Here is a 24,778-nt window from a genome sequence, read left to right as displayed (position 1 = left end):
TTTCATGTTTCATGTTTCGCTTTAGATTCTGAGAATAAACTTAACAAAGGCCTATGTTCAGCTATTTTAATTTATGTTAATGAGAAAAAAAACACAGAGAGGCCAGTCCACACATCCTTTATGATTGTTCTTTAGTGTTCCCATCATGGTCAACCGGTTTCTCTCTCCATGTCTATACTTTGAGTCCCTCTGCCCCTCCCAACTGTTCCCAAGTGATGTCATCAAACATGGGTGTGGTCAGCGTACTGGGAAACAGCTGCTCCACGGCAACCACCATTGCCTGCCACTACACACGCCAGGAGTGCACCAGGAAGCTGCCAGGTAAGAAAAACACACGCAGGTGTAAAGATGATTACAAGACGATGAACTGACTTTTGGTTGGTTGGAACTAAATGCTGTCTTATTGATACTGATTGCCTTGATCTGAGATCAGGTAATACGTTATCTTTATTGTTATATTTTCTGAAAACATCTCAGAAAAATGAGAAAGCTTTAATGGAAGAACTCATTGGCGTTGACATCACAGTTAGTACCAACAGCATGATCAAGAATCTTTTCATTCACTGTAGTCTATAAGAGGATATACAAATGTTTATAAAGTTTATAAAGTATGTAAAGTTCTATATGTGTTACCTGGCCTGTGAGAAGTGAAATACTGAATTGTATTTCCTGAATGACACTTAATAGAGGAAATCTTTGTGATAACATCTCTCGGTATGAAAGATCAATTTATTTCCTTTTGGTCATTTTTAAATCAGCCTTTAAATGAATAGACTCTGCATATTTTAGGTTTGCCCCCCCAGTTGAAGTTCTAAGCATTATGTATCATCCCAGGGAAACAAAACCTGTCTGGCAGACACTGCAGGGTGGAGCAGCAGGTCCATAAGAAGTCTTGAATAACTTGTGGAATGTGTTGGAACACTACTAGACTTCTATTTCGGTCATCTTCACAATAGGGGAGAACAGGCAACAAAAGACGTGGTTCCAAGGCAACTGAAGAGAGAAATGTAATCTAATGTTTTTCATCTACTTTGCTTACCATGATAACCCACCTCACTCACAGCTCTTAAAAGTATTTTTTTGCATGCTATTGATGCTATTCAAGGCATGTTTTTTTGTGGGTCAAAAACAAGCCTGTTTCTTCATTAATGTCTTGTTTTAAAACCTACAGGATTATCCACAGGATTGCTTTCAGAGGATACAGCTTTCTGATTTTGTCATACTAAAGGAGACCTCATCCCTCAAAACAACCACGAGACACTGGGACCATTGGCAGTGCTTACGTCATATTTGGTTACGAAATACACCAACACAACATGGGCGTTTGATGACTGTATACTACTGTGTGGAAATCTTTAGCCTATTCCTTGGCTTGGCACATGCTCAGTCTTGATAACCAGTCACCATACAATTATTTTACCCATTGCCATTGTATGTGTTTTCTATGCATCAAATCAGCAACTGCAAGGTTAAAATGCCATCTAAAAAAGTGTGACAATCAGCCCATTCTGTCTATGAAACGTCTGTGAGCCACAGTCCAGAATCAGCGAGTGCACCCAACCGAATGTTTTCCTCGAAGAAGGAGAACCTTCCTTCTCCGAGTCTGGAGGATTCCTTTTTCCCCTTTTCCTCCTCATCTTCCGCCTCCACCAAACGGACGATGGGCCCTGGGGTGGTCCCAGGGGCACTTTCAGACCTGTCCCAGGAGGATGGCAGCTCCACTCTGCAGGAGAGTGACCTGGTCCTGGCAGCTGAGCTTGGACAGGCACTACTGGAGAGGAATGAGGAGCTGAACGCTCAGCTTGAGCAGAAGGAGAAGGAGGTGGAGGTACAGTACACAATCAGAGAGGCAGTGACTGTTTCTTTACTTTGTTCTTTTTAACTGAGAGCTTTTGGCTGTTTATATGTGGAATACGCATGCTGCTGTTCCACAGAAATGCCCTTGCATGCTGTGTTTATTCAAGATTCTTTATATTGATACGTGTTTGTGTGTGTGTGTGTGTTTGTGTGTGTATGTGTGTGTGTGTGTGTGTGTTTGTGTGTGTTTGTGGCTGTGTGTGTGTGTGTGTGTGTATGTGTGTGTGTGTGTGTGTGTGTGTGTGTGTGTGTGTGTGTGTGTGTGTGTGTGTGTGTGTGTGTGTGTGTGTTTGTGGCTGTGTGTGTGTGTGTGTGTGTGTGTGTATGTGTGTATGTGTGTGTGTGTGTGTGTGTGTGCGTGTGTGTGTGTTTGTGTGTGTGTGGCTGTGCAGGCTGTGCAACAGGAGAAGCACACGCTACAACGCAAGCTGGATGTGTGTGAGATGGAGGCCGCACAGCGGGAGCACGAGCTGCAGGCCGACCTCGCGACCCAGCGGAAGCAGCTGGAGCAGCAGCACGCCCAGGGCAAAGACCGGCGCCGCGAGGAGAGCGAACAGCTCACACAGCTGTCCAATCACAACCAGAAACTAGTAGAGCAGTTGGCAGAGGTCAGACATCCCCAGGAGGCTCACATTTATTGTTGTTCAAATGTATGGTAAAAAAAAATTATGAACAGTCATTACAGGAAAATGTAAAAGAGTGTGGGGGCAGTAGGGTAACATTATCTGTTTAACTCATCCATACCCCACGGCCCACGTCTCACGAAGAATGTGGAGAAACAGGTTAAAATAGCTGTGGCCTATTTCAGACAGTGAGACAAACAGGACTAAGCCACACGCCCTGAGGAGAACCCCCTCTCTATTGCAGGCCGTATCACTGGAGCATGCCCTGCGCTCTGAGTTGCGCCTTTTGAGGGACGAGATGGAGGAGGACAGCTTCAGCCGCTCCATTAGATCCGCAAGGGTGGACAGTCTTCATGCAGAGGTGATGTTGCAATCTCAACAAGCACAATGTATATTCATTCACTCAGAACGTCAGTGTGAGGTCACTGGAAACATGTTTAACATTCATTTCAGCTGTGGAATGTCTTTTCAACATTGTTAGCTTGTCTATTCTATATGTAAACTCACTGATGTGAAAAGGTCAATTAGACCAAGCACCCTGGTCACATAATTACATGACTGGTTTGTAAAAGTCTGTTGTCTGCCATTTCTGGGTGATTTCTCAGTCTGTCTAATGAGTATCACCCTTGTGGTGTTCTATGTACAGTATATCATTCTATGCCAGTTTAAAACATAAGTGGGGGATAGTGGGGAGAGCACACACAAAATACTACAAACTATAAATCCACTGCCCCAAACACTGATGCCATTTGCTAAATCAAACACTACGTATGCAAGTCACCTCATAGTGCGACACACTTTTGAAAATAACACTACCTTCACTTCATCATACAGAACAGAGTGCTGCAGGAACGCTACACAAACCTAGACAAGCGGCTGAGTTCAACACAGGATGACAACGACAGGTTACGGTCGGAGAGAGACATGCTGAGAGAGAGGGTGATGGAACTACAAACTAGTCTGCGGGAGAAGGAGTCAGAGGTAAGGAAAGCTTTGGATGTGACATTACCAGGGTTGAGGGAATGAGGGGAAAGAAAACAAACATCACATAACTGTCCCCAGAAAAAGATAAAGACTGATTGAGAGACAGATAGAAATAGAGAGATGTTGATTTTTCCATGAGATGTAATGTGATATAGGATAATTCACTGTAGAGTCACTGCCCTGAAGTGGCCGTATCATGGGTCATGGGTCATATTGTCATGGGCTATGAGGGCTAAACAGCACACGAGCCTGAGCAGCGCACCTGTCCTTCTGGCTGTTTGTGGCAGCTGGAGCAGGAGCACAGCACGGTGTTCCAGCTGCACACCCTCAACCGCACCTTGCAGCACAGAGTGCAGGCCCTGGGGGAGGAGGTGAGCCTGGGAGAGACCACCAGCTTTCCACTGTCACTGCAGTGTGAGATCCAGCAGTCCCAGGTACTCTGGCTACCTCAGCTGAAGCTTTTCCTGACTACAACACAAATCACATCTTACTGGAGTAGAGTAGAGTAAAGTAGAGTAGGGTAGAGCTAGAGACACCAAAGAGATTTTTTTTTCATAATTTCGGAGATGTCATTTTTAGTGTAAGTCATATTGTTGGTGAAAACAACCTTCTGAGCTCAGCCACTGCCCACATAACAGTATACAATATTAATACAATGAGATTGTGTTCAGATTATGTTCGCATTTCAGTTTAAATCATTACATTCATTAAGTGTTCTTCTGGCTAGGCAAAAGACGCTCTCTTGGCTCACTCAGAAATCCTGCAAGTGACACATGCAGAACTCCAAAAACTGAAGCAAGAGGTATGCCTGGCAGGAGCACACATGCATTTGTCTTTTACACATTAACACAATACAATGACACTAGCCTGACCACACACATGGGACTAAATAAAATGTTCACAACAGTTGCAGACAAAAGAGGAGGAACTGCTGTCGTTGAGGGAAGAGCTGAAACCTTTTCGAAGCAGTCCTGGAAAATCCAGCTACAGGTAAAAAGCTCACCACTGGCATTTAAATTACAGGCTGGAGACAAATGATGAAGTCCTTAAAATGCTGATGATAATCACATCTAAAATCACTGATAACAGCGCCATGTACGCTTTTTTCTTTTTAGTTCTTTGGAGGAAGAGTTGCTAAAAACACGGCAAGACCGAGACTCTCTCAACCTGCAGCTGCTGAGTACTATCAAACACAAGGTGGCACTGTCCCAGGAGGTGGATGCCTGGCAGGTCTGCATGTTACTATGTTTATGGAAATACCAGAAGGCTTTGTGTTACAAAAAATACAAGAAATCTCTCTCTCTTACTCTCTCACTCTCTTACTCTCTCTATCCCTAGGAGGACATGCGACTAGTAATTTGTCAACAAGTCCAAATTCAAGAGGAGGAGAAACAAAAGAAAGCAACGCCCCTCCAAAGAGGTTCACGCACCAGCAAGTCCTTGCGTTTGCGGGGAGAAGATGGGAGACAAGACAAGAATTTTTTCTCCTCACTTTTTCGTGGGAAATAATTGCGACAATGATGGGATACATTTTCCCCTCTGTACATTTGTGCATAGTGGTTTTAATATAAATTGTAAATATAAAGAAAACTATTAAATATTTTATGATTTGTACAAATGCTTTTTATGTGACTTCATTCAAATCTTAAATCACAATGATGCTAGCCAATCCTCAAAAACTCCAACATTAGCATCATTATAAAAATACAAAAATCCACACAATACATAAACTGTATTTACACATAAAATACCAAGCAGATACACGATATAAGAGGGGGAAAAAATTGTAGGAAAACATTAGTCTTTTGGAATCCATAAGACATAAAAAAAAAACTAGCACCATTTAATATTTAATCTTCCAGAGCATCAAATATGTATTTATAACACTAACTGAATATGCAATTCCAGAGGTGTCACATTTGAACAAGTAACTCACTGGCTTACTTCATCACTGTTGTACCAGGCGATCGGAGGACGAGGTTCATAGTGAAATGAAGGGTCCAAAGGCGTCTCTGTTGCGTCCTCTGTGGACCCTATGTTCTCTGAACTCCTGGTTGACTGGCTGTTTAAAGAGTTCAATGAGACATGGTCCTGCAACTGTACACCAACCATCAATCTCGCCATCTCTCTTCCATTTTCTAAACTTCCATGCGTCTCGTATGGACAGGCAGCTGCATATAATGGTGTTTCCGTCACTGGAGTCTCCTCATCACTGCTGTCCAGATCTAGCCCGTAATCAGCGGAGTGATCAATGCCACCTGTACACACATCATCATCTTCCTCAGGGGCCAGACAGATCGACCCTTTACTGCAAACTGAGCTCATGTCCCTGACTGAAGTAAAACCTCTCCTGACGTCATAGTCCACTGATCTGTTGTTCTCTTCATATTTCAACACACAGATCATCATAGCGCTGGACTTTTCAGAGACGATCTCCAGCACCTTTGGCTTCATAACTCTGATTATCTGTGGGACACAGTGCATGAAAATATTACATTTAATTATAAATGTGTCTATTTTCTTGTCAAATGTGTAATACGTAATAACATAGCTTTTCAGTATCAATGATAGAATGTTTTTCTTAATGGATAAATAAAGATTTAGCATACCAGAGTTTCTGGAGTTCTGAGGTAGTTTGATCTGGGCCACAAGTAACACAACCCAATGATTAGGATCAGTCCAACAGGAATAGTAAGAAGGAAAGACACGCCCATTGCCACGATCATCAAGGGCCACCCATCTGCTATACAGCAACAGATACAAATAACACGATCACGTCACAATCACGTCACAATCTGCATGAAATACACTCTGCGGTGCACAATGCTTTTGCTTACCTTTCCCATTACCCAAGTGGAGGACAATGCATTCCACTGCAAACTGTTTTTCCAGGTGGGTCTCAACTGAAACCCTCACACAGTAGCGGTCAACAGGAAGATTGTCAAAGGACCCATTAGCTGATATTCTCTGTGGCATCTGTTCCAAAACAAAAAGTATACCGTGTGTTCCTCTGGAGTAAAGTATTGAGTTTTAACCCTAAGATCATGCTTTTCCAGTGCAGGTACCACAGCAACAGACAAGGTTAAATAAGATGCCTAAGCACTTTAAGTCAAGTTGGGTCTTACCTACCTTAACTAATTGACCAGAGAAGTTCCGAAAGAGGTCTATAGCGAACTTCCGTTCCCACTTTTCCAACTTTTCTTGGGCAGGGTGATGTATGTCAACAAAGATGGATTGCCCTTGAACCCCCACTTTCAACAAAGGAGGGCTAAACAGAGCTGACATGCAAAGAACCATGTGTTAATTTCAAATAATGATATCATACTTTTCAATATTGCGATATACATTTTCTGAAGTTTATGTTTATAAAGTGGGTTTTGTTAAATGTTAAATACATACAAAGAATATATATCTATAGACATAAAAAATCATCAAGAAGTTTAAGTAAATTGATTTTAGTAAAGGCTAACATGCATACATTCAATGAAATGTTTCCAATGAGAATGACAGTGTTGTATGCATGGTCCTGATGAGTTTAAACTACTCAAAGCTGGAAGGGAATCTAACAGGCTCCATGTGCACAGCATTAAATGTACCTACACAAACATAGAATGACTATGCTTACAACGATATGGCTGAAAAGAGGAGGCATTTGTCCAATCTGAGCTTTCATTTTTCCATATTGCCTTCACCCTGACAAAGTAATGATCCAGGTCATCGGATCCAAAGTCATCCAAATTACATGTCAAGACGGATGTGCATTTTTCTATTTTCGTCCAGTTCCCTCTTAAAAGACATAGTTTACAGGAAACACAAGCATGTTAGTGCAAAACACTACAATTTGCAAAGCAACATCATATGAATGCTGTAATGGTTTGGTTCAAAACTAACTCATTCAATGGAATTATGTTATATTAAATACAAACCCAAGCTTCTGCTGTTCCAGCACATAGGTGCTGTTGCTTGGATTTCCTAGACCAGACTCCCAGAGTACCGTGGCATTAAAGTCCAGTATTTCCACTCTCAGGTTTTGTGGTTTAGAGAGAGCACCTGCAAGGCATGACGTTATAACCCATTCAAGTGTGCACTCCCCGTGCTTTACAGAATAATGACGTGGCTCACACACACCTACGTTTATGAACTACATCACCAAAAGATCATCACCAATATAAGGGATAAAGTGAACTTCCTTGATGAAACTATCCATAGATTTCAATCAATTTCAGATCATCTTCATATTTAGAATTTCAGTACAAAGCAGACTACGTATTCATGGCTTTAAATGACTTGCAAGTGAAACACCCCTCCATTCCAAACTGCATGCTGATTGACAGGTCAGCCAATACAGGGCAAAGTATGTAACATGGATGCATGTACTCTGACTGCCATACAAACATACATACTGCTAACTGCTACGGCTACAAACATACTGACACAGTATATGCAACATGCCATCATTAAGTTTCAGTGATTACCTGCTGTGGGGAAACAACACCTCAAGAACCACAGAAAACCAGAGAGTGCCGTGAGCCCAGAGAGAACACTGAGTGGGACCATCTTGATAGGCTGCAGGCATGGTGGGTGTTCAAGCCTCCATTTGGCTCCAATATGTGACCTGTCCCATTAACATGGAATGTTAGATGTCGGTGAGTTTCTTTCCAATAATACCCTAAATGAATGTACACTGAGAGTATGATACTTCTTAGTTGAACATGAACATGAACATGACATAGTCACCTACTAACCTATAATCTTCAAGAAACAAGTTTTTAGGAGAGGTGATAAATATTCTTACACACATAAACTCTAATGTGTAATAATCAGCAAATGTAACAACAATATCAGTCATCGAGTGGGATCAAAAAGTTCCATTGATTTGCCGCTGTACGTCAGGGTCCTGTTCGTCACCTCAGGATTATTTTCCTATACAGACCGGCAGACTATACATTATCCCTCACATATCAACCAAGCCGCAAAAGAGTATTTTTTTACTGACTGAATATAGAAATAGCTTTACCATATGTCTTCTTTAAGTCGAAAAGTTAACTGATAAGACAAATATCTTAAGTTATGCTTCTGTAGTCAACTACAGCAACAACCCAACCGGCAAGAAGAATGATGTGCTGTCACAAAGCTGTAAAAAAAAGCAGGATTAACATCTCAAGCTAAATTGCTCTTCAGATTCCGATAGTGGTAGGTACAGTACAATCACACACACACACACACACACAGACACACAATCAGCTGTCCGTCCGGCAAGATCTGTTAAACATACTTACTGAATATGCTGTCAAATGTGCTCTGCAGGTAAATATAATAAAGGACTTTGAAACAAGTTGAAGTATAGACTTGCTCATAGATATGTCCTGACTTGAAAGCATACCCAGGTTGCCCATTCAACACAAACAGGAAGAACTGGTAATTCCTGCAACGGATCAGTCACCTGGTACATGAAACATAACATATCAGAGGGCGTGGGGAGAGAACTGTCAATTATTATGACAGTCTTCAACAGAAAATTATGATTTCTATTAATTTAGAATATTTCTGTCTTAATCAATCTATCAAATCAAAGCAATAAATCTGCCTATGTATCGTGTACATGCTATATAAGATCTCATAATACGACAGAGTGAAGTCATATGATTGAATAAGTTATTTTGTTTATTTAAAATAAATGAGTTCAACATATCTTTCATGTCAGATTCAAGTAATCCAAATATAGCCAAATGTATTAGTATCTATGCTAATACATTACTTACACTGTAAAAACAAATAAATAAAGCATGTACATGTTACACAATAATTAGTGCATGTTCCATTTAGTATGCATATATCCCAAAATATTTCTATTTCTGTGACAACAAGGATATACATATACATTTAGGTTTTGTTCAAAGACGTACAGTTTCCTGTGAAAATGGGCCCTAAACATAGCGATATGAGCCTTTCAACTTCAAAAACAAACATTACCAACTCACGTAGTGCAACATTATGTTTAAATTCCAAATGAGAATCTCACTCACCCTACATAGCTCACTCCAACAAGAACAATAAAGTTGCTTCAGACTGACTGCCAGAGCAATCAAATATGTATTATACTTTGTCATACATATGGGTTGTGCGCTCTTTGTATAGCTTAGTATTATGTTTCTTTATAATTATTTCTATATTTCTTAACTGTACAACATTTTGCTTACACATACTATCTGAAAAATATGCAAATTATCTCTAAGGAGAGAACCTTGAATAATTTTGTATTGAAGTATTTACTAATTTCAGGAATATTTATGTATGTACTCTCGGAAGGGGATTGAGAAACCACAGAATCTTTCTGTATTTCTTAACCAAGTATCCTTAAAAAGGGGGGAAACATACTCTGAGGCTTAGAACTGTCTGTGTGACAGCACCAATGCGTAATGATTCTTTATGAGTGTGTGTCTATTAGTGACCACAGCACAGCACATCTCTCTGCAGACACAGCACCCTGAGTTTGACCAATAGTCCACGTTCTGGACACTGAACCACCCATATGTTTTGGGATACGTATGCATATAGCCAATATGGCTCCAGTAGTCCACAACATTTCCCAGTGTTGAATTCTCTGAATTGCAGCCCTGGCCAGATGCCTTCAGGTGTCCAGGCATCCGGTAGAGTTTGTATACAGGAGGTTCATTGGTCAAATCCGCCAGTTCAGTGTGCAATGGAGCTGAAGAGTTGTCAAGCCTAAGAGTCCATGTTTAGCCAACATTTACACCAAGGCCGACCTGAAGCTTATCGCCGCGATGGTTGAAAAAGGCCCCCATGATTAGAGTGGCAGGCAGAGGGTACAAGCGTTTCTCTAGAACTCCACCAATGATACACCGGCTGTCAACCATACCTAAAAGACATATTTGGGATTATATATAGTATATTATGCATGTACTGTTTGTACAAGGGTTTATATGAACATCATCCAAATCATTTTACACTATGCATGTACTCTTTATGTATAAAGACTGCAATTTAAAGACGTCTTCCATTAGACAATGAAGTAGGAATCAAAGTATACCACATCCTGCCAGTAACCACTCTGGCACATCTGTTAGGGATGACTGAAATAGTTAAATTAACATAGACTGAAACAAGCATGGATCATCTCATCTAAGAGAAGAACAATAAGAATGTTTAATTCAATAGCTTACCTCTGAAGACCATATTAGCTTCTGGAAGTTCCATTTGGTAGCCAAATGAGAAAGTTGTTTCCTGTGTCCTGGTGCTAGCCTCGAACTCCACTCCAACTTGAACCTGAAATAGCCATTGAGGACACGCTGTGGTTTTCCACTGCATTGCATAACACTAGACAATAACAAAAGGCTTGAATTTTACCTGTTTATTTGCTCTGTGGTAGTAGCTTGCATGCGCACCTCCCTTCCCAGCATTCAGTGTGGCCACCCAGTTGGGTCCTGGAAAAATGGCATAGATATTACCGCAAAATGGCTCCTTGATATAGCATATTAACGTTGCCTTCATATTTCTTTCCATTATCACCTGAATACTGCCCAGCTAGGGTGAGGATGCCACCTTCTTCGGCCCTTCCACGGTGGTACACCAGTTCACCCCCCAGAACAAGATGAGAAGAGACACTCTGGAGGAAGTGTGCCACCATGATGACTGTTCCCCATAAAACACATACATACTATAATCACACGGGCACTGGCCTGACCCTTTCCAAATTGAATACAATGTTCTGATACCACAGAGTGTAAGTGCAAGGTTTAAGCACAACATAAATTGAAAATGAGAATGCATAGAAAACAACATTGCAAATGTCAAAGCCATTTCTGTATGTTAAATATGTCACTGGATGATAATCAGGACACACAGGGAAAACTTGTTGGGCAACATGTGGTGGATTATTTCTCATACAGAAGGAGCCACATCCGCAATGTCTTCATTACTCAAAGGTAACACATTTCATAACCTTTGTTACCTCACCTGACTCTCTTAGAATATCTGGGTTAGCCATGGTAACAGCAGCTGTAAAGTCCCTTCCCCTGTATTCAGTCTCAAACTGCCATGTAACAAACTGGGACTGTTGGGTCTAACAACATAAAAGTCACCATGAGCATAATGATTTTAATTTAATAAAATGTAAAAAGATTTTCATGAAAAAGTACATTTTCAAACCTGAAACACAGCTTTGGCCCTTATTCGGTCACTCAGATGGAGAAGCGAATGAGCATTTAGGCTACTTGATGAATCCATTTCACCAATCAGCATAGGGCTGTCCTAAGGGGAAATATTTTGAAAACATGTCAAGACATTGTTTAGGAAAATATGAAATAAGAAAAAAAAGAAAAAAACTGTTTTATTAAGACATCTCTTACCTTTTCTTTACTGTCACCGTCTGTCTGTAGATATTCTACGTGGAAGCGATAACATGATGGCGCAACAGCACTAAGGTGGAATGTGTGATTAACCTACATTTTGGAGAAGAACATAATCTTGTTGAATTAATGCTACCATGTGAAGAACACATATATATGACCCACACATTTTGTATGATTATGTGACTTCATTCATACTTTAGATATGAAGATGTAAACACACACAGTAGCCTATGTTGGTAGGATCTGTGAGTGTGAATACCTTGAGAATCAACACACTCAAATACGCTTTAACATTGAACATACCTTAAAAAAGCTGCTTAGAGTCTTGTTAACAATCATTTTAACACCTTCAATTTGCTGTGGAAATACATCTAGACGTAAAAAAGAAAAAGTAAGAAAAAGCATTCAGTATTGTCAAAACTCCCTATTCCAATCAATATGAGTCAATCTGAGTGAAACAGCAGCAAGCAAATGGCAAATCCCTGTACATAACAGAACTTTACCTTTACAGCTGCGATGCAAGCCATCAAAGCTTCCTGGGTTGGGAAGCCGTCCATCTCTCCTGTCCCACCGGGCGAGGGGTCGGTCCAGGGGAAATGGGGAGTTCTGACGCCCTGGGCGAGATGACAAGGCCAGAACACTGCCCATGGGAACCAGCAAACTAAATATATGAGCCACACACCGTCAGACTGTCTCTGTAAGAGAAACAAACCAGTAGTTGTCTGACTCCCATGCTTCGATGTAGATCAGTCTCAATCACTACTCAAACACAATCACAATGTTGTGATAATCTGGTTCTTTAATTTAAGATATTAACCTTTATGACCCCAAAACATTTGTACTGTAGGATGTAGCTTAATTTCCAATTAAAATGTCATGGAAGAAAGTCTCTGCCTTGGGTTTTACAAAAAACAAAAAACAGTCCTATAGCCAGAACCATACAAGCACTCAATCACGCGTTTTATTTCAAAACAGGATGCAAAAATGCAGAAACGCTAATACAAGTGCAGAGACTACTCAGAGGTCGATGGGCTACTGAGATGAGAAAATATAAACGCACATTGTCAACATATGTACTTACTGTTCTTCCGGTTTACATAAATTGCATAACGCTCTGATAAATCTGTTAAACTAATGTCAATTAATGGAATGGATAGAACATTTAACCCTGTAGAAGCTATGACATTAAAAGGATGCTGGGAATAACAGTAATGATAGTGGTGCAACCAGATGTGGAATCCGTGTTATCTTCGCAAGGCGTCTGAGGAAATACTTCCCTCAGGAAACATGGACCAATGTGCTTAGAGTACCACTTAGTTTATCACCTGCAGACTGTGCTCGTCGTGCGTTTTATGCGCTTAACACATTCTAAAATATCGCAGTTTGGGGTCAAGTCAATAAAATCTGCTCAAAAACGAATTTCAGTCCACTGTGCTTCAGTTTTTGCATCAGATGCACCACGCTGAATGCTGACGTCACATTACCAAGTTCCCCATCCCCTGCAGCACAACCATGGCAGATGAGGCAACTCGGAAAGCTGTGTCAGAGATACCTCTACTAAAAACTAACTCTGGTCCCAGAGACAAAGAGTTGTGGGTTCAGAGACTGCGAGAGGAGTACCTGGCCTTGATTAAGGTAAGGTTAGGTAGGATCAATCTTAATTCGTACATGCTAGCCTTATAGCGTATTTTCTATGGTTGCTAGCTAGCTAGTTTGGCTTGTCAGCTGGTAACCAAATTCAGCCACCTAGCAGTATCCCATTACGTTTTACTGACTTTGCCTTGGTCCAATATGGTACAATATAATTAATTGTGCAACAAAGTATTTCGTGATCTAGTAACACAACCCATTGATTAGCTTAGCTTATAAATCTAGGTAGCAAATTTGAACTCTGATCAGATGACAGGTAGCAGTTGTATGGAATACTAGAGTTTGAGATGCAGTTCAGAACAATCTCAGAATATTACTGCCTGATTAACTAACATAGAGGAACCTTTCTATACCCCGCAGTATGTAGAAAATAACAAGGCAGCTGATAATGACTGGTTTCGTCTGGAGTCCAATAAAGAAGGCACAAGGTAAGTAATCGTTGAGTTCGTGTCTGTCTTAAAACTGTTAGTCTATTCAAATTCGGGTTCTAGAAACTGGAGAATGTAACTTAAATCTAACCCTTTATTTGTGTATTTTAGATGGTTTGGGAAATGCTGGTGCATCCATGATCTACTCAAGTATGAATTTGATGTGGAATTCGATGTAAGTATAAATGATATAAAACTTTTCAACATAAAGAGTATCATTCACATGTTTAGGATGATTTCAAGAGATTTGCTCACACCCAGATTCCTGTCACATACCCTGCTACTGCCCCTGAGGTGGCAATACCTGAATTGGATGGGAAGACGGCCAAAATGTACAGGTCAGTGAGTACAACCTACGGTCACTTTTGACTAGGGTTCCAGGAATACAAATATTCTCAGTAATCTTATGGTTGCTCCTGCTATAGCAAAAAGATAAAGCCATTAAAGAACTTTGTTATAATTCAGCCCTTTTCAGTACAGTTTAGCCTCCTGTAACTCTCAGTTATTTTTAATAATCCTTTTGTCGTTAGGATAGCATTTTAGAAGGAAAAAGTGTGTCTGGGAGGCATATGGATAAAATAATGAATATAATTTAGCTACAGTGTTGTAAATTACAATTACATTGTCATTCATAATCTCTCTCTGTCTCTCCTACAGGGGTGGCAAGATCTGCCTGACAGACCACTTCAAGCCACTGTGGGCAAGAAATGTTCCTAAATTTGGATTGGCTCACCTGATGGCTCTTGGGGTTTGTCTATTATGCATCTGTACTGTTATTAGTTCACAGCAATTGTGTTTTATCATGCCAGACTGCACTTTAGGCTACTGTGTTGTTGTTTGTACTTCATCACAATATTTCACACCTTTAAAATATACAATATTTAGAAATAACAGTTTTTTTTCCCCTTGTTTTTATTTTTAGCTTGGTCCTTGGCTGGCTGTTGAGATACCAGACCTTATTTCTAAAGGCATCATCGAACACAAAGAGCAGCAGAATAGTTGAAAAGACCTCCGTGTGACTCATTTCCCAAGATGGAACACCAAACTAGACATGTTGTGTTTGTTTGCAAGCCCTGCCTAACTAAGTGGCAGTATTGACCATTTCTCACCATGTGTTTTTCTGAATGATGTGCCTGAAATTCCCTTTGTCTTCTGTAATGTACTACTTACATGCTGTACACTTTATCTGTACTGGGCAGTGTTTAATTCAGCTCAGTCAGCCAGCTGTTGCATTTCATTTGTTGGGGATGCATTTAGCAATTATATAAGACTCAGATAGTCAGTCACACCCATTAAATACTGGAATTTGAAATTAGATGTTGGAATATTTACCAGCCTAACACATGTACTTTGTCAAGGCACAAATGTGTATTGTCTAACAGTCATAATGGTTATGTGTGCAAAGATAGATGGTTTTACAGGGGACTATCTTAATTTAGTCTACTGGCACTTGTAAATCTTAAGAAAATAATGTCTGTCTCGGAAATTACCATGTGTTCACATAATTATTGACGTATCTTATTTTTTTGCATTTCAATTTGGGTCATTAAACTGTAAAAATGTAAAATATGGTGACAGAATAGTTTTGTCAATGGTCAGACCACTGACTTAATAAATTACCTATATTGCAATGAAAATAAGTGTTATTTGGTACACTTACTTCTAAATGACTCTCATTCATCAGAAATGTTCACATTGCCAACTTGATATTTCATACATTTCACTGTATTAAGAACCTCCAACAAATAAGCTCATGTATTAGATCTATTAGAAATGCACATTATGAATTTTGTATGTATTAGATATTTTACCAACTTTTCAGCGAATGCATTTTAATCATATGTTATACGCATAAACGCTACCCTACCTGTCCTCCTTGTTCACGCATGACAGTGTGGCTACGCAAAATTCAAATCTCATCGTGAAGTTTGCTGACTACACAACCATTGTGGGCCTTATCACAGACAATGACGAGTCAGTGTGAAGAGAGGAGGTTGATACCCAGACAACATGGTGTCAGGTTAATAACCTCTCTCTTAACATCAGCAAAACTAAACATGATTGTGGACTATAGGAGACGGCAGGAGGAAGAGCATGCACCCCTATACATCAACTAATCCGTAGTGGAAAAGGTCAGTTGCTTCAGGTTCCTCGGGGTGAACATCAGCAGTGATCTCACCTGGTCTGTTCACACAGACAAGGTTGTGAAAGTGGCCCGGAAACACCTCTTCTTCCTGAGGACACTGAAGAAGTTTGGTATGGAATCAGTCATCCTCACTAACTTTTACAGGTGTACTATAGAGAGCATCCTGACTGGTTGCATCACAGTGTGGTATGGTAGATGCACAGCCAAGGACCGTAAGGTCCTATGCAGTGTGGTCAGGTCTGCAGAGTTCATCATAGGCAGGGGGATCCCAGCCCTGGGTATTATATGTTTAGCAGATTCTATTGCATACTTATTTTGTATATTTAGTAGATGTATTATATGTTTATTTATGTGTAATTTATGTTCAGAGTACTTATATGTTATGCTATTTTATGTTATGCTATGGTAGGTTGTTGTGCGGTGTCTTGTCCTGAGAATTTCAGTGCCCAGTTCGACTGTGTTTTTCTGCGCATCTGACAAATAAATACTTTAACTTGTTCTAGTCTTGTAAACTATTACAGTGTAAATCTAAAGAATCTAATGTAGATTGACACATTTTCAGTAAAAAAAAATGTGGTTTTTAGGTTGTTGGAAATAAGTTACAATATTTGGCTGAAATGAAGGGTGGGGAGAGTCATAAGATTATTTTATATTTTCCATCAGAAACTGCATTGCAAGCTGCATGGGTGATTTCACTAACTTTGTCTTTCTTGAGTTCAGCTGAGTTTTTCTAAATTATCCTAAACAAATCCATCAACCTTATTTTGACTTTTTACTACTTTTGTAGTAGCCTCATGATTTCACAACCATTCATGTTCAATGCAGATACAAACCAACTGCACTGTATTCCTGGGACTGTAACAATAGCAGGAGAACCGTAGTCTCGGTCAGCAGAGGGAACAGTGTATTCCAGACAGAGAACAGAGTGTATAGTAAATTATTACATATGTATGAAAACCTTAAACACTTATATACTCTCCTCACTCTGCTTTGTACTCTGCTCTGCTACTGGTGGTGATTTAAAAAAGAGACAAATGTAAGTTTAACCATGGCACTGTTGTGCAATAATATTCTCCATTCTATGCGCGAATTCAACAAAGACATAACCTAGGAGGTGAATGGGGAAATATGACAAGGAAAACATGTTTGAATGATTTTTTTCAGAGATATGGTTGATATGGTATTATACAAGATATGTCAAAAAAGATACAGAGCCCCAACCCAAAGGCAGGAAAAGAAAAAATAAGGAAAACAATGTACTATTTTTCTTCCTTTACACAGAATGTTGACTGTCAGTTTTATAATGCATAAAACCTTGAACAAAAATGACGATTTTCACATTATGGCCTGGCACGGCAGGTATGTTTGGCCATGAAGGTACAAATATTCTCTCCACATCCCCAACATGGCTGCGCAACATGGGTGGTATCATTTGTCCTCTTGCATAAATTACAGGCTCCTTGGCCGGAGGGCTTCATAAACTGACTCTTTCTCTGAGATATCAGCTGCCGAAGCTCAGCCACAAGAGTGGTGTTGGGTGCAAGAGCAATATCCGCCACCTCAACCCGCTTTGGGTCCCAAATGCAATCTTCCTCAAGGCCGCTTGGTACAGCTTTCATTCCACAGTTGGGGGGCACCCATGCAGTGTCATAGCCCTGCGCGTGCCAGGTCTTTTGCATGGGGTGATTGTCGGTGTCGATGCGTTTCACCTTCCCAATATCAACTTGCAATTTCAACACCACCTTGTCAGTGACAGGGGACCTTAAAGGGTAGCGCTCTGCTTTTTTCTGATTGCGGCTCACATAAACACCAGGGCCCAACATTCCGTCTGGAGACTGCTTGAAGCCATTGTTAATAATGGTACGGGCAGTTTGTACATCTGTGCCATGGTACATGGTGTAGAGTCTGCCAGATTTAGCTTCTTGCTCAGCCTTCAGATGGTGGTCACCATCATAATCCACTTCCCAACCATAGAAAGTGACAGTGGACATAATTTCACTTCACTGAAATACACTAAATATGGAGAGAAAGAAAATAGCATAGTTTAAACAAAACGGTACAATCATAGGGTTTTATGTGTTTTTCAAATGCAATTTAAGAAATACTTATCCAACGTGTAGGGCCTTGGCAACATGTGCATGAGAGAGACATATTTAAAAGATCATGAACATTTGCATTCAGTGTACAAAAATAATCACAAACACTATAAAGTACGTCTTTAAGCGCACTTCCAAATGTCTACTTTCCTCGCGCTCCATCGATCTAACTTTGAAGCCCCATATGAAAATATGTCTAAACTAATTTGCATTGTAGGCTATAGTTGCGCTCGCGAAATTCCAGATTTTTGTTTTGCTCAACCAATCGATTCCATTCGACCACACAATTTTCTTTACCTTTAAAGGCATTACACGAATGCGGCAATGTGACTTGTGTGTTAGTGAGGGTAAGTAACGATTCAAACATTTATAAATCAAAATTACACTTACGCGAATGCTCTTCAGTGCTCTTCTACGTTACGGTTTCGCTTTCACTATAGACAGCTGACTGGAAGGAAGGACTAGACATGGTCATGTTCCAGGTTACACCCCAAAGTAAATCAAACTAGACGTAAGGCAAAGCGTTACAAAATATGACCGCCGAACTGTTCTGTAGGTTTAGGCACAGAATGAGTCATGGTTGTCAGTGTGTTTATGTGTTTTGTGTGTGTAAATTGGTTTGTGTTTCATTTTGATGTATTAAAGGAATTATTTGTGATAGATTTTGATGATTTGGTTATGTAATGTTTTGAGTACTACTTTTTTGTGGATTTTTTTGGTATATTTTTGTTTTGCAATGTAGTTTGTTAAAACAGGTCGCATAAAGAGGTGTGGAAACAAAGTGAAGTTTCCAACCACCAACAGGTGGCGCTATAGGGGATATCAGTCAGGCATGTGTACGCGTTCGTGCCGGATCCAGTGTCCACCCTAAGACATTTTCTCTGGATCAAACAATGTACGCAAGAGTTATAAGAGACTTTGTGTTTTGTGGCAAGCAATGGCAAGTTGGCAAAGTTTGAGGGTCTGCTACGCCTACACCTTCCGACTAATGAGAAAATCTTCTATAACTTTTAGGCCCAATCCCATTTCTAATCTCCACCCCTACCCTTACCCCTACCCCTTGGCCCTCGCCTTTTCTAATGGAGCCATAACGTAGGGGTAGTCGAAGGGGTTTAAACTCTAGCCCTACGAATTGGGATAGCCCTTCAACACTTACGTACGTCATCAGTACGCTGCGTCAGCTGTTACGTTACCGGAGAGCGACAGCTGTCACTCACCAGACATAAACAAACATGGCGCCTGCAGCTGTTATTAACAAAATCCAACATTTCATTAAACAAGTTTTAAAACCATGAATTACAAAGAAAATACTTTCATTTGTGTGATGCTTTTCCTGCTGTTTCCGACATTTTTAAAGGGACTCGCGCGATGTTTCTTCTTTAATGATCACGGGTTCGCAATGCATTGAGGGAAATCGGTCTCACCCCTTCGTTTGAAGTGTGCCCTCGGAAAATCTCTGTTTGGAGGGGTGGAAAGCCCTTCCCCTTCCTTTCTGTCTTAACGTGAATTGGGACAGCCCTACCCCTCCACGTGAACGCGCAAAACGGAGGGGAAGGGGAAAGGCGAAGGGCTAAGGGGTGAAATGGGATTCAGCCTTAGTCGCCCATGGCTGAAGAGTAACCTGACCACATTTCAAGGCGTTACCATTAAATCTGTCGGAGGAGTTCGATCAGATGCGAGGTGTGCAAACGCCGTCAAAACGCATCTTCCACTCAAAATGGCCGACTTCCTGTGGACCTACCACCATGGCGTCAAGAGACTTTTTGGTGCGTCCAAGCGTGATGAAGACGTGTACCGAATTCCGTCAAGCTATGCCAAAATAACCCCAATTTTGCTCCATTCATGGACAAAAACTCTACCGAAGATGGACGGTTACAGGCTTGATGTCCCTGGCAAATTAGGTAATTTTTCGAGCTCTTTGACATATATGCGATTAAAACACCTAATTTTTGCTTTTAAATTTTTGACTAGGTGGCGCTATACATGTAATGTATGGTTATGGTATGGGTAGACATGGCCCCTTAAAACAAACATGCAAGAACAATTTGGCCCTCCAAGGCCCTATGGTTCTTCCCCGGTATTTCAGTGTCCCGGGAATCGTTGACAGAAAATTGGCAAACAGAAAAAAAAAACTGAAAAACCAGAAAAAAAAGAAGAAAAAAACTTCGACTAAACCTATATAATAAGCAAAAACTAATGAAAATGAATTGTAAGTAGGCCAACATATGCTATATATAGTCACCACGCTCCAGACTCGCATTGAGGACGACTCGCCTACCTTGCATGTTATGTTTAGGAAATGTATGTATTAATATCTGGTAACCTAATGTTCAATTTCGGGTGTTGTGTTGTTAACGTTGTTAACTTCATGTCGTTGTTACGTTGTAGCGTTGTTAACTTCTGTAATTTCCCATTGCCATTTACGTTTCAAGTTACTAGTAACATAACTTTTCAAACTAGTAGAAAATGTATTAAAAAAACTCAACCTTAAAAACTTAACCGTCTTTTTGTGGCTCTTCTGAGATAAAAAAAAAAAAAAAAATGGTAGAAGTGGCTCTCCAGGCAAAAAAGGTTCCCGACCCCTGGTCTAGGGGTTTGTATGCAGTCCACCTGTTAGGAAGGGACAAAGTGGGTGGGGCCAGTGTACACCCAGGTTCCTATTCATTTTGAGCAGGCATGTCTGAATTTTAGCAGCTACTCAGTTTCTGTTATGCTCTGTAGATATAAGTACAAACAGCACATAATGAATTTGCCAACGTGTAGGACTACAAATCGACTCTTTTTGTGAGAGCCTTTATTTTACTGGATGAAGCCTATTAGTAAAATTGCAATATTAACCACACCTGTAGTGTTAAGATCACAAAGGTGTTTTTGTCCCCCCCATAAGGCATGCAAAACACATGTTTACTTGTGCTATACTCTGGTCAAATAACCCGCCATTTTATTTTCGTCATTTCATTGGTGGATGCAGGCTCCTTACATTTTGTTACCGCATAGGTACTGCATAGGACCTGACAAGGTGAAAGACTTGCGGCGTTCGACACGAGCAGTATGAAGAAATGGCTTCTATGGATATGTAAACATAAGTTTACACATGCTTGGTAACCAACACATTTGCACCTTCGTAAATGTCCATGTGATAGTTTGAAAATTCCTTTTTGTCTGGTGAAATTATATGCATCTCCGTTGTTTCCCTCAGGGTCATTTAAACTGGTGCTCCAGCCGTAGGAACAGGATTTTCAATGTAAAACCAATAAGCTTACATGAATCTAGCCTACTGTTTAGAAATTTGAAGAGTATGACATGAGGGTTTGTAAATCCAACGAGGTAAAAAAAAAAATTGCTTTTGAATGTAGTATCTCTTTGTAACGCCACCTTTTGATGACCTAACTGATTCAGTTAACCAACCGTAGAAGTGCAAATCTCTGAACAGGCTACGTTTGCTATTAGCTAGCCAACAGGTTTAGTGGTGGTAGATTACTCCTAGCGTTTTCTGACATGGTCAGCCAAGATAGAATATAATGCTGTATGCTGTCTTGCTAGCCACTGGCATCTGTCAGTGACTCCGGCGCCAATTTGTATCCGGTCCCAAATCAAACGTGCAACAACAGCAGCGTTGTCAATTTTTGTTTCAAATTTAAAAGTAAGTTAGTTGTTAGAATTATCAGCTGTCAAGCTAATTGTCTAATTTAGCTAGTCGTGAAACAGTAAGTCAGTGACTGTGTTGATAACGTTACTTGTAAGCGTCATATCTATTTGACCCGTTGCTTTGGTGCATGTCTGTCAACTGAAACCCTAAACGTTGCAAGGATGCTGCATGTTTTTCATGTTTTCATTGTTTTGCTGTCACTTAACTAGCGATGTGCGCCGCACGTGAGGTCCTGCTTGTTGGCGAGGGCAACTTTTCCTTCGCAGTTGCTCTGATCGAATCGTCCATGGATGAGCTAAATATAACAGCCACTTGCTTACACTCAGAAGATGTGTCAATTCGGATGGATGGTACCCGAGAAAACATACAGCGCCTACGCGATTGTGGTGAGCAGCTATACTTTCTCAGATTTTATAATGACGGAGGAAAGTTCATTTCATTTGATTTTGCCATCTTTGTCAGGCTCCTCTGTGCTTTTTCGAGTGGACTGCACGTGTCTGAGTGAACATGAAGCTCTCCAAAGTCACCTCTTTGACTGCATTATCTTCAACTTTCCCCACTTCGGTCGGAAAAGCGGAGTGAGAAAGAACCGTAGTCTCCTGGCTAAATTTTTTCTCAGGTAGGCAACTTAAGGAAGGGACATCTTGTTCCTGTCATGAACGATTTAGTTGCAACTAACCAACGCCACAGTCATTTGAAATGCACTGCATACGCATCTCTGTGGTGATCCGTCATGTGATGCAATTGTACTTTTTAGTTTAAGGACACGTGAATATTAATATTTCTAAACATGAATTTGTGATATATTTGCCCCAGTTGTGTGCAGGTCTTAAAAGGTGAAGGAGAGGTTCACTTGACCTTGTGCAATGGCCAAGGTGGTACTCCAGCTGATAGTCCAATGAGAGAGTGGCAAAACAGTTGGCAAGCTGTTGCCATGGCAGCGGAGGCTGGCCTGATATTGAGTGAGGTCCATCCTTTTGATCAGACCAAGTATCAGGGCTATAAATGCACAGGTTACAGGTGTGTAGAATTGTAGTCATTTTATCATTAATTCAAATTAAAGTGTATCTGAACGGTTATCAGTGTTTGTGTTACCATCAAATTGAAGTGATTACTTTGGCACTGAAGTAGAGAAACACATTTCTTACAGATGTAAGTTTATGAACGCTTTCATCATTGTTCTCGTCATGTTGTGGTCTTGTTTGTTAGGAGCCAAGATAAAGGTTTCCATGTGGACAGTGCTCTTAACCATATCTTCAAACGGAGTTATCCATATACTACACCGGTAAATTTAAAAATGGAGGCAGCGTTGGCCAAAGATAGAATATTATTTGAACTTCCAGAAGAGCTAAGCGAATATGTAAACAGGTACTGATATAATCATTTCTACATAATAACAACGTGTTTTGGAATAGACCTCTGATTATGAGGATGTAGGGTTACATTTAGGGTAAAAGTGTACAGTACACCACCTTTGGACCCATATTTTGAATCCTTACAGTCCACTGCAGTGTTTTAAAATGTGTTAGTATGATGACTCTGTAGAAGCTTTTATTCAATGACATTTAATGGTATGTTTCTGTAGTGAGCTGATGGATTAGGGATGTACATTGTCTCACTTAATCAATTCATCGGTTATCATTCACAGGTCTTTTCTTGACTCACAATCCTGCCACCCCGTGAAATTGGTGCAGGAGCAGCTTCTTAGGGAGCTGAAGTCCTCATGGCCAGTGTACAGACTGCCACAAAACTTTCCTGAACTGGTTTGTTACGCCCCAGATCAACTGCACACTTTTGGTTCAGATTTTTCTCCTGCCAACATGTATTGGGTGAGGCCTATTAAAACCCATGGTCAAGGTCCACACGAGGAGGACGAAGGTGATGACCACCCAAGTTCCAATACCAAGTATGCGCTACAGCCATCTATGCTAACGCATCTCTCAGAGATTATCCAGCATGAAGATTTCTGCCCCGGGACACTACATGCCCTAAGTGGCTTGGTTTTCTGTCGGGCCCCTGTGTCCACCAGCACGTCTCCTGTCCATCACCAGCTTCTTCTAGTTGGAGCATTCCCCTCAGACTCTGAACCTTTAAAGGGTCTCCGTGGGTGTTTAGATACACTGCTGTCACCATATGGAGTCCTAATGGCAGAGGACCAAGAAGACACAAAGAAAGTGTGGATGAACTCAGAAAAACTTCCAAAATTTGGGAGATTAACATACGTGTCTGCACCAGAGTATGAATTTCAGGGTGTCAGACTGTCTGTGGTCACCATAAACCTTGATCACTTGGCTACTCTTGTCTTCAATCTCTTTGATTGGCGATTGCTTTGGAGTCCTGATCCCCGCTTCCTTCAGCACTTCTCTTCTAAACCCCTCGAACCTTTCTGCTGTTTCTCGCTGTACCCACCGAGCTATTCACATGATATCAGCTTCTGGATGGAACCAGACAGCTTTGACGAGCTTGACTTCCATGCTGTTGTCCGTCAAGCTTCAGCAGGCACAGTGAGAGAAGTGGTACTGGTAGACCGTTTCCGACATCCACACATGGGTCATGCCAGCCTTTGTTACCGGTTGACCTATCAGTCACCTGATCGTGCACTTTCATACAGTCAAATAAAGGACATGCAAATTCAGTTGCGCAAGCTGATTTCCCAAAAACTGCAGGTCACACTCAGGTAGAGGAAAAGCAGTCTAAGCTTACTTGAAGATCAATTGTCAACAAGCACTATAATTGCAAACCAAATCTGCCCTAAATATGTACCATATATACTGTATGTCTACATGTATTTCATGTATAATAATGTGTGCACTTTCGACTGTTTGGTTTTTACTTTAAGTCCTCTCAGAGTATATTGCATGACTATTTATATCAAACAAAGCAGGTTAAGACCACATAGCCCAAATGTGTTTTGGTGTATGGATATTTACATCTAAAATACATGGCAGACTATTATTTTGTTGACTGAATGTT

The 24,778-nt window shown here is 40.7% G+C and overlaps 5 protein-coding genes across 5 annotated transcripts; 3 read left to right on the top strand and 2 right to left on the bottom strand.

Annotated features, from left to right (window-relative positions):
* Positions 1-1,564: 1,564 nt before the first annotated feature.
* bicdl2 (BICD family like cargo adaptor 2) lies at positions 1,565-4,973 on the top strand (the record flags this gene model as incomplete). The annotated part of the gene is made up of 9 exons (XM_080835244.1): positions 1,565-1,828; positions 2,250-2,465; positions 2,725-2,841; positions 3,315-3,461; positions 3,752-3,898; positions 4,192-4,266; positions 4,372-4,454; positions 4,580-4,694; positions 4,803-4,973. The coding sequence occupies 9 exons, from the start codon at positions 1,565-1,567 to the stop codon at positions 4,971-4,973; spliced, it is 1,335 nt and encodes a 444-aa protein (XP_080691370.1).
* A 5,231-nt stretch (positions 4,974-10,204) lies between these two features.
* LOC308364086 (mitochondrial import receptor subunit TOM40B) lies at positions 10,205-12,484 on the bottom strand (the record flags this gene model as incomplete). Its single annotated transcript, XM_080837066.1, has 9 exons — positions 10,205-10,344; positions 10,649-10,751; positions 10,833-10,909; positions 10,995-11,117; positions 11,442-11,547; positions 11,634-11,735; positions 11,834-11,926; positions 12,140-12,207; positions 12,340-12,484. The coding sequence occupies 9 exons, from the start codon at positions 12,482-12,484 to the stop codon at positions 10,205-10,207; spliced, it is 957 nt and encodes a 318-aa protein (XP_080693192.1).
* An 862-nt stretch (positions 12,485-13,346) lies between these two features.
* On the top strand, positions 13,347-15,545 carry ufc1 (ubiquitin-fold modifier conjugating enzyme 1). Its single transcript, XM_080835165.1, has 6 exons — positions 13,347-13,471; positions 13,847-13,914; positions 14,026-14,089; positions 14,176-14,252; positions 14,572-14,662; positions 14,837-15,545. Exons 1-6 carry the CDS (start codon positions 13,349-13,351, stop codon positions 14,915-14,917), a joined length of 504 nt encoding a protein of 167 aa, XP_080691291.1. The 5' UTR covers positions 13,347-13,348; the 3' UTR covers positions 14,918-15,545.
* Positions 15,546-16,027: 482 nt separating this feature from the next.
* gig2p (grass carp reovirus (GCRV)-induced gene 2p) lies at positions 16,028-18,051 on the bottom strand (the record flags this gene model as incomplete). The annotated part of the gene is made up of 2 exons (XM_080846121.1): positions 16,028-16,098; positions 17,514-18,051. The coding sequence occupies 2 exons, from the start codon at positions 18,049-18,051 to the stop codon at positions 16,028-16,030; spliced, it is 609 nt and encodes a 202-aa protein (XP_080702247.1).
* Positions 18,052-22,014: 3,963 nt separating this feature from the next.
* Positions 22,015-24,486, top strand: fdxacb1 (ferredoxin-fold anticodon binding domain containing 1; the record flags this gene model as incomplete). Its single annotated transcript, XM_080837239.1, has 5 exons — positions 22,015-22,191; positions 22,268-22,424; positions 22,622-22,825; positions 23,015-23,173; positions 23,454-24,486. The coding sequence occupies exons 1-5, from the start codon at positions 22,017-22,019 to the stop codon at positions 24,484-24,486; spliced, it is 1,728 nt and encodes a 575-aa protein (XP_080693365.1). The 5' UTR covers positions 22,015-22,016.
* Positions 24,487-24,778: the final 292 nt, after the last annotated feature.

This window comes from Sprattus sprattus (assembly GCF_963457725.1).
Source record: "Sprattus sprattus genome assembly, chromosome: 1".
NCBI lineage: Eukaryota > Metazoa > Chordata > Actinopteri > Clupeiformes > Clupeidae > Sprattus > Sprattus sprattus.
The sequence above is the reverse complement of the archived record's forward strand: the minus strand, read 5'-3'. Positions and strand labels throughout refer to the sequence as shown.

Bases quoted from the DNA above. Each gene is read 5' to 3' on its own strand.
- ufc1 (XM_080835165.1), top strand. From the start codon at position 13,349: ATGGCAGATGAGGCAACTCGGAAAGCTGTGTCAGAGATACCTCTACTA. The intron at 14,253-14,571 runs GTCAGTGAGTAC...TCTCTCCTACAG, and splicing joins AAGACGGCCAAAATGTACAG to GGGTGGCAAGATCTGCCTGA. The intron at 14,663-14,836 runs GTTTGTCTATTA...TTTTATTTTTAG, and splicing joins CTCACCTGATGGCTCTTGGG to CTTGGTCCTTGGCTGGCTGT.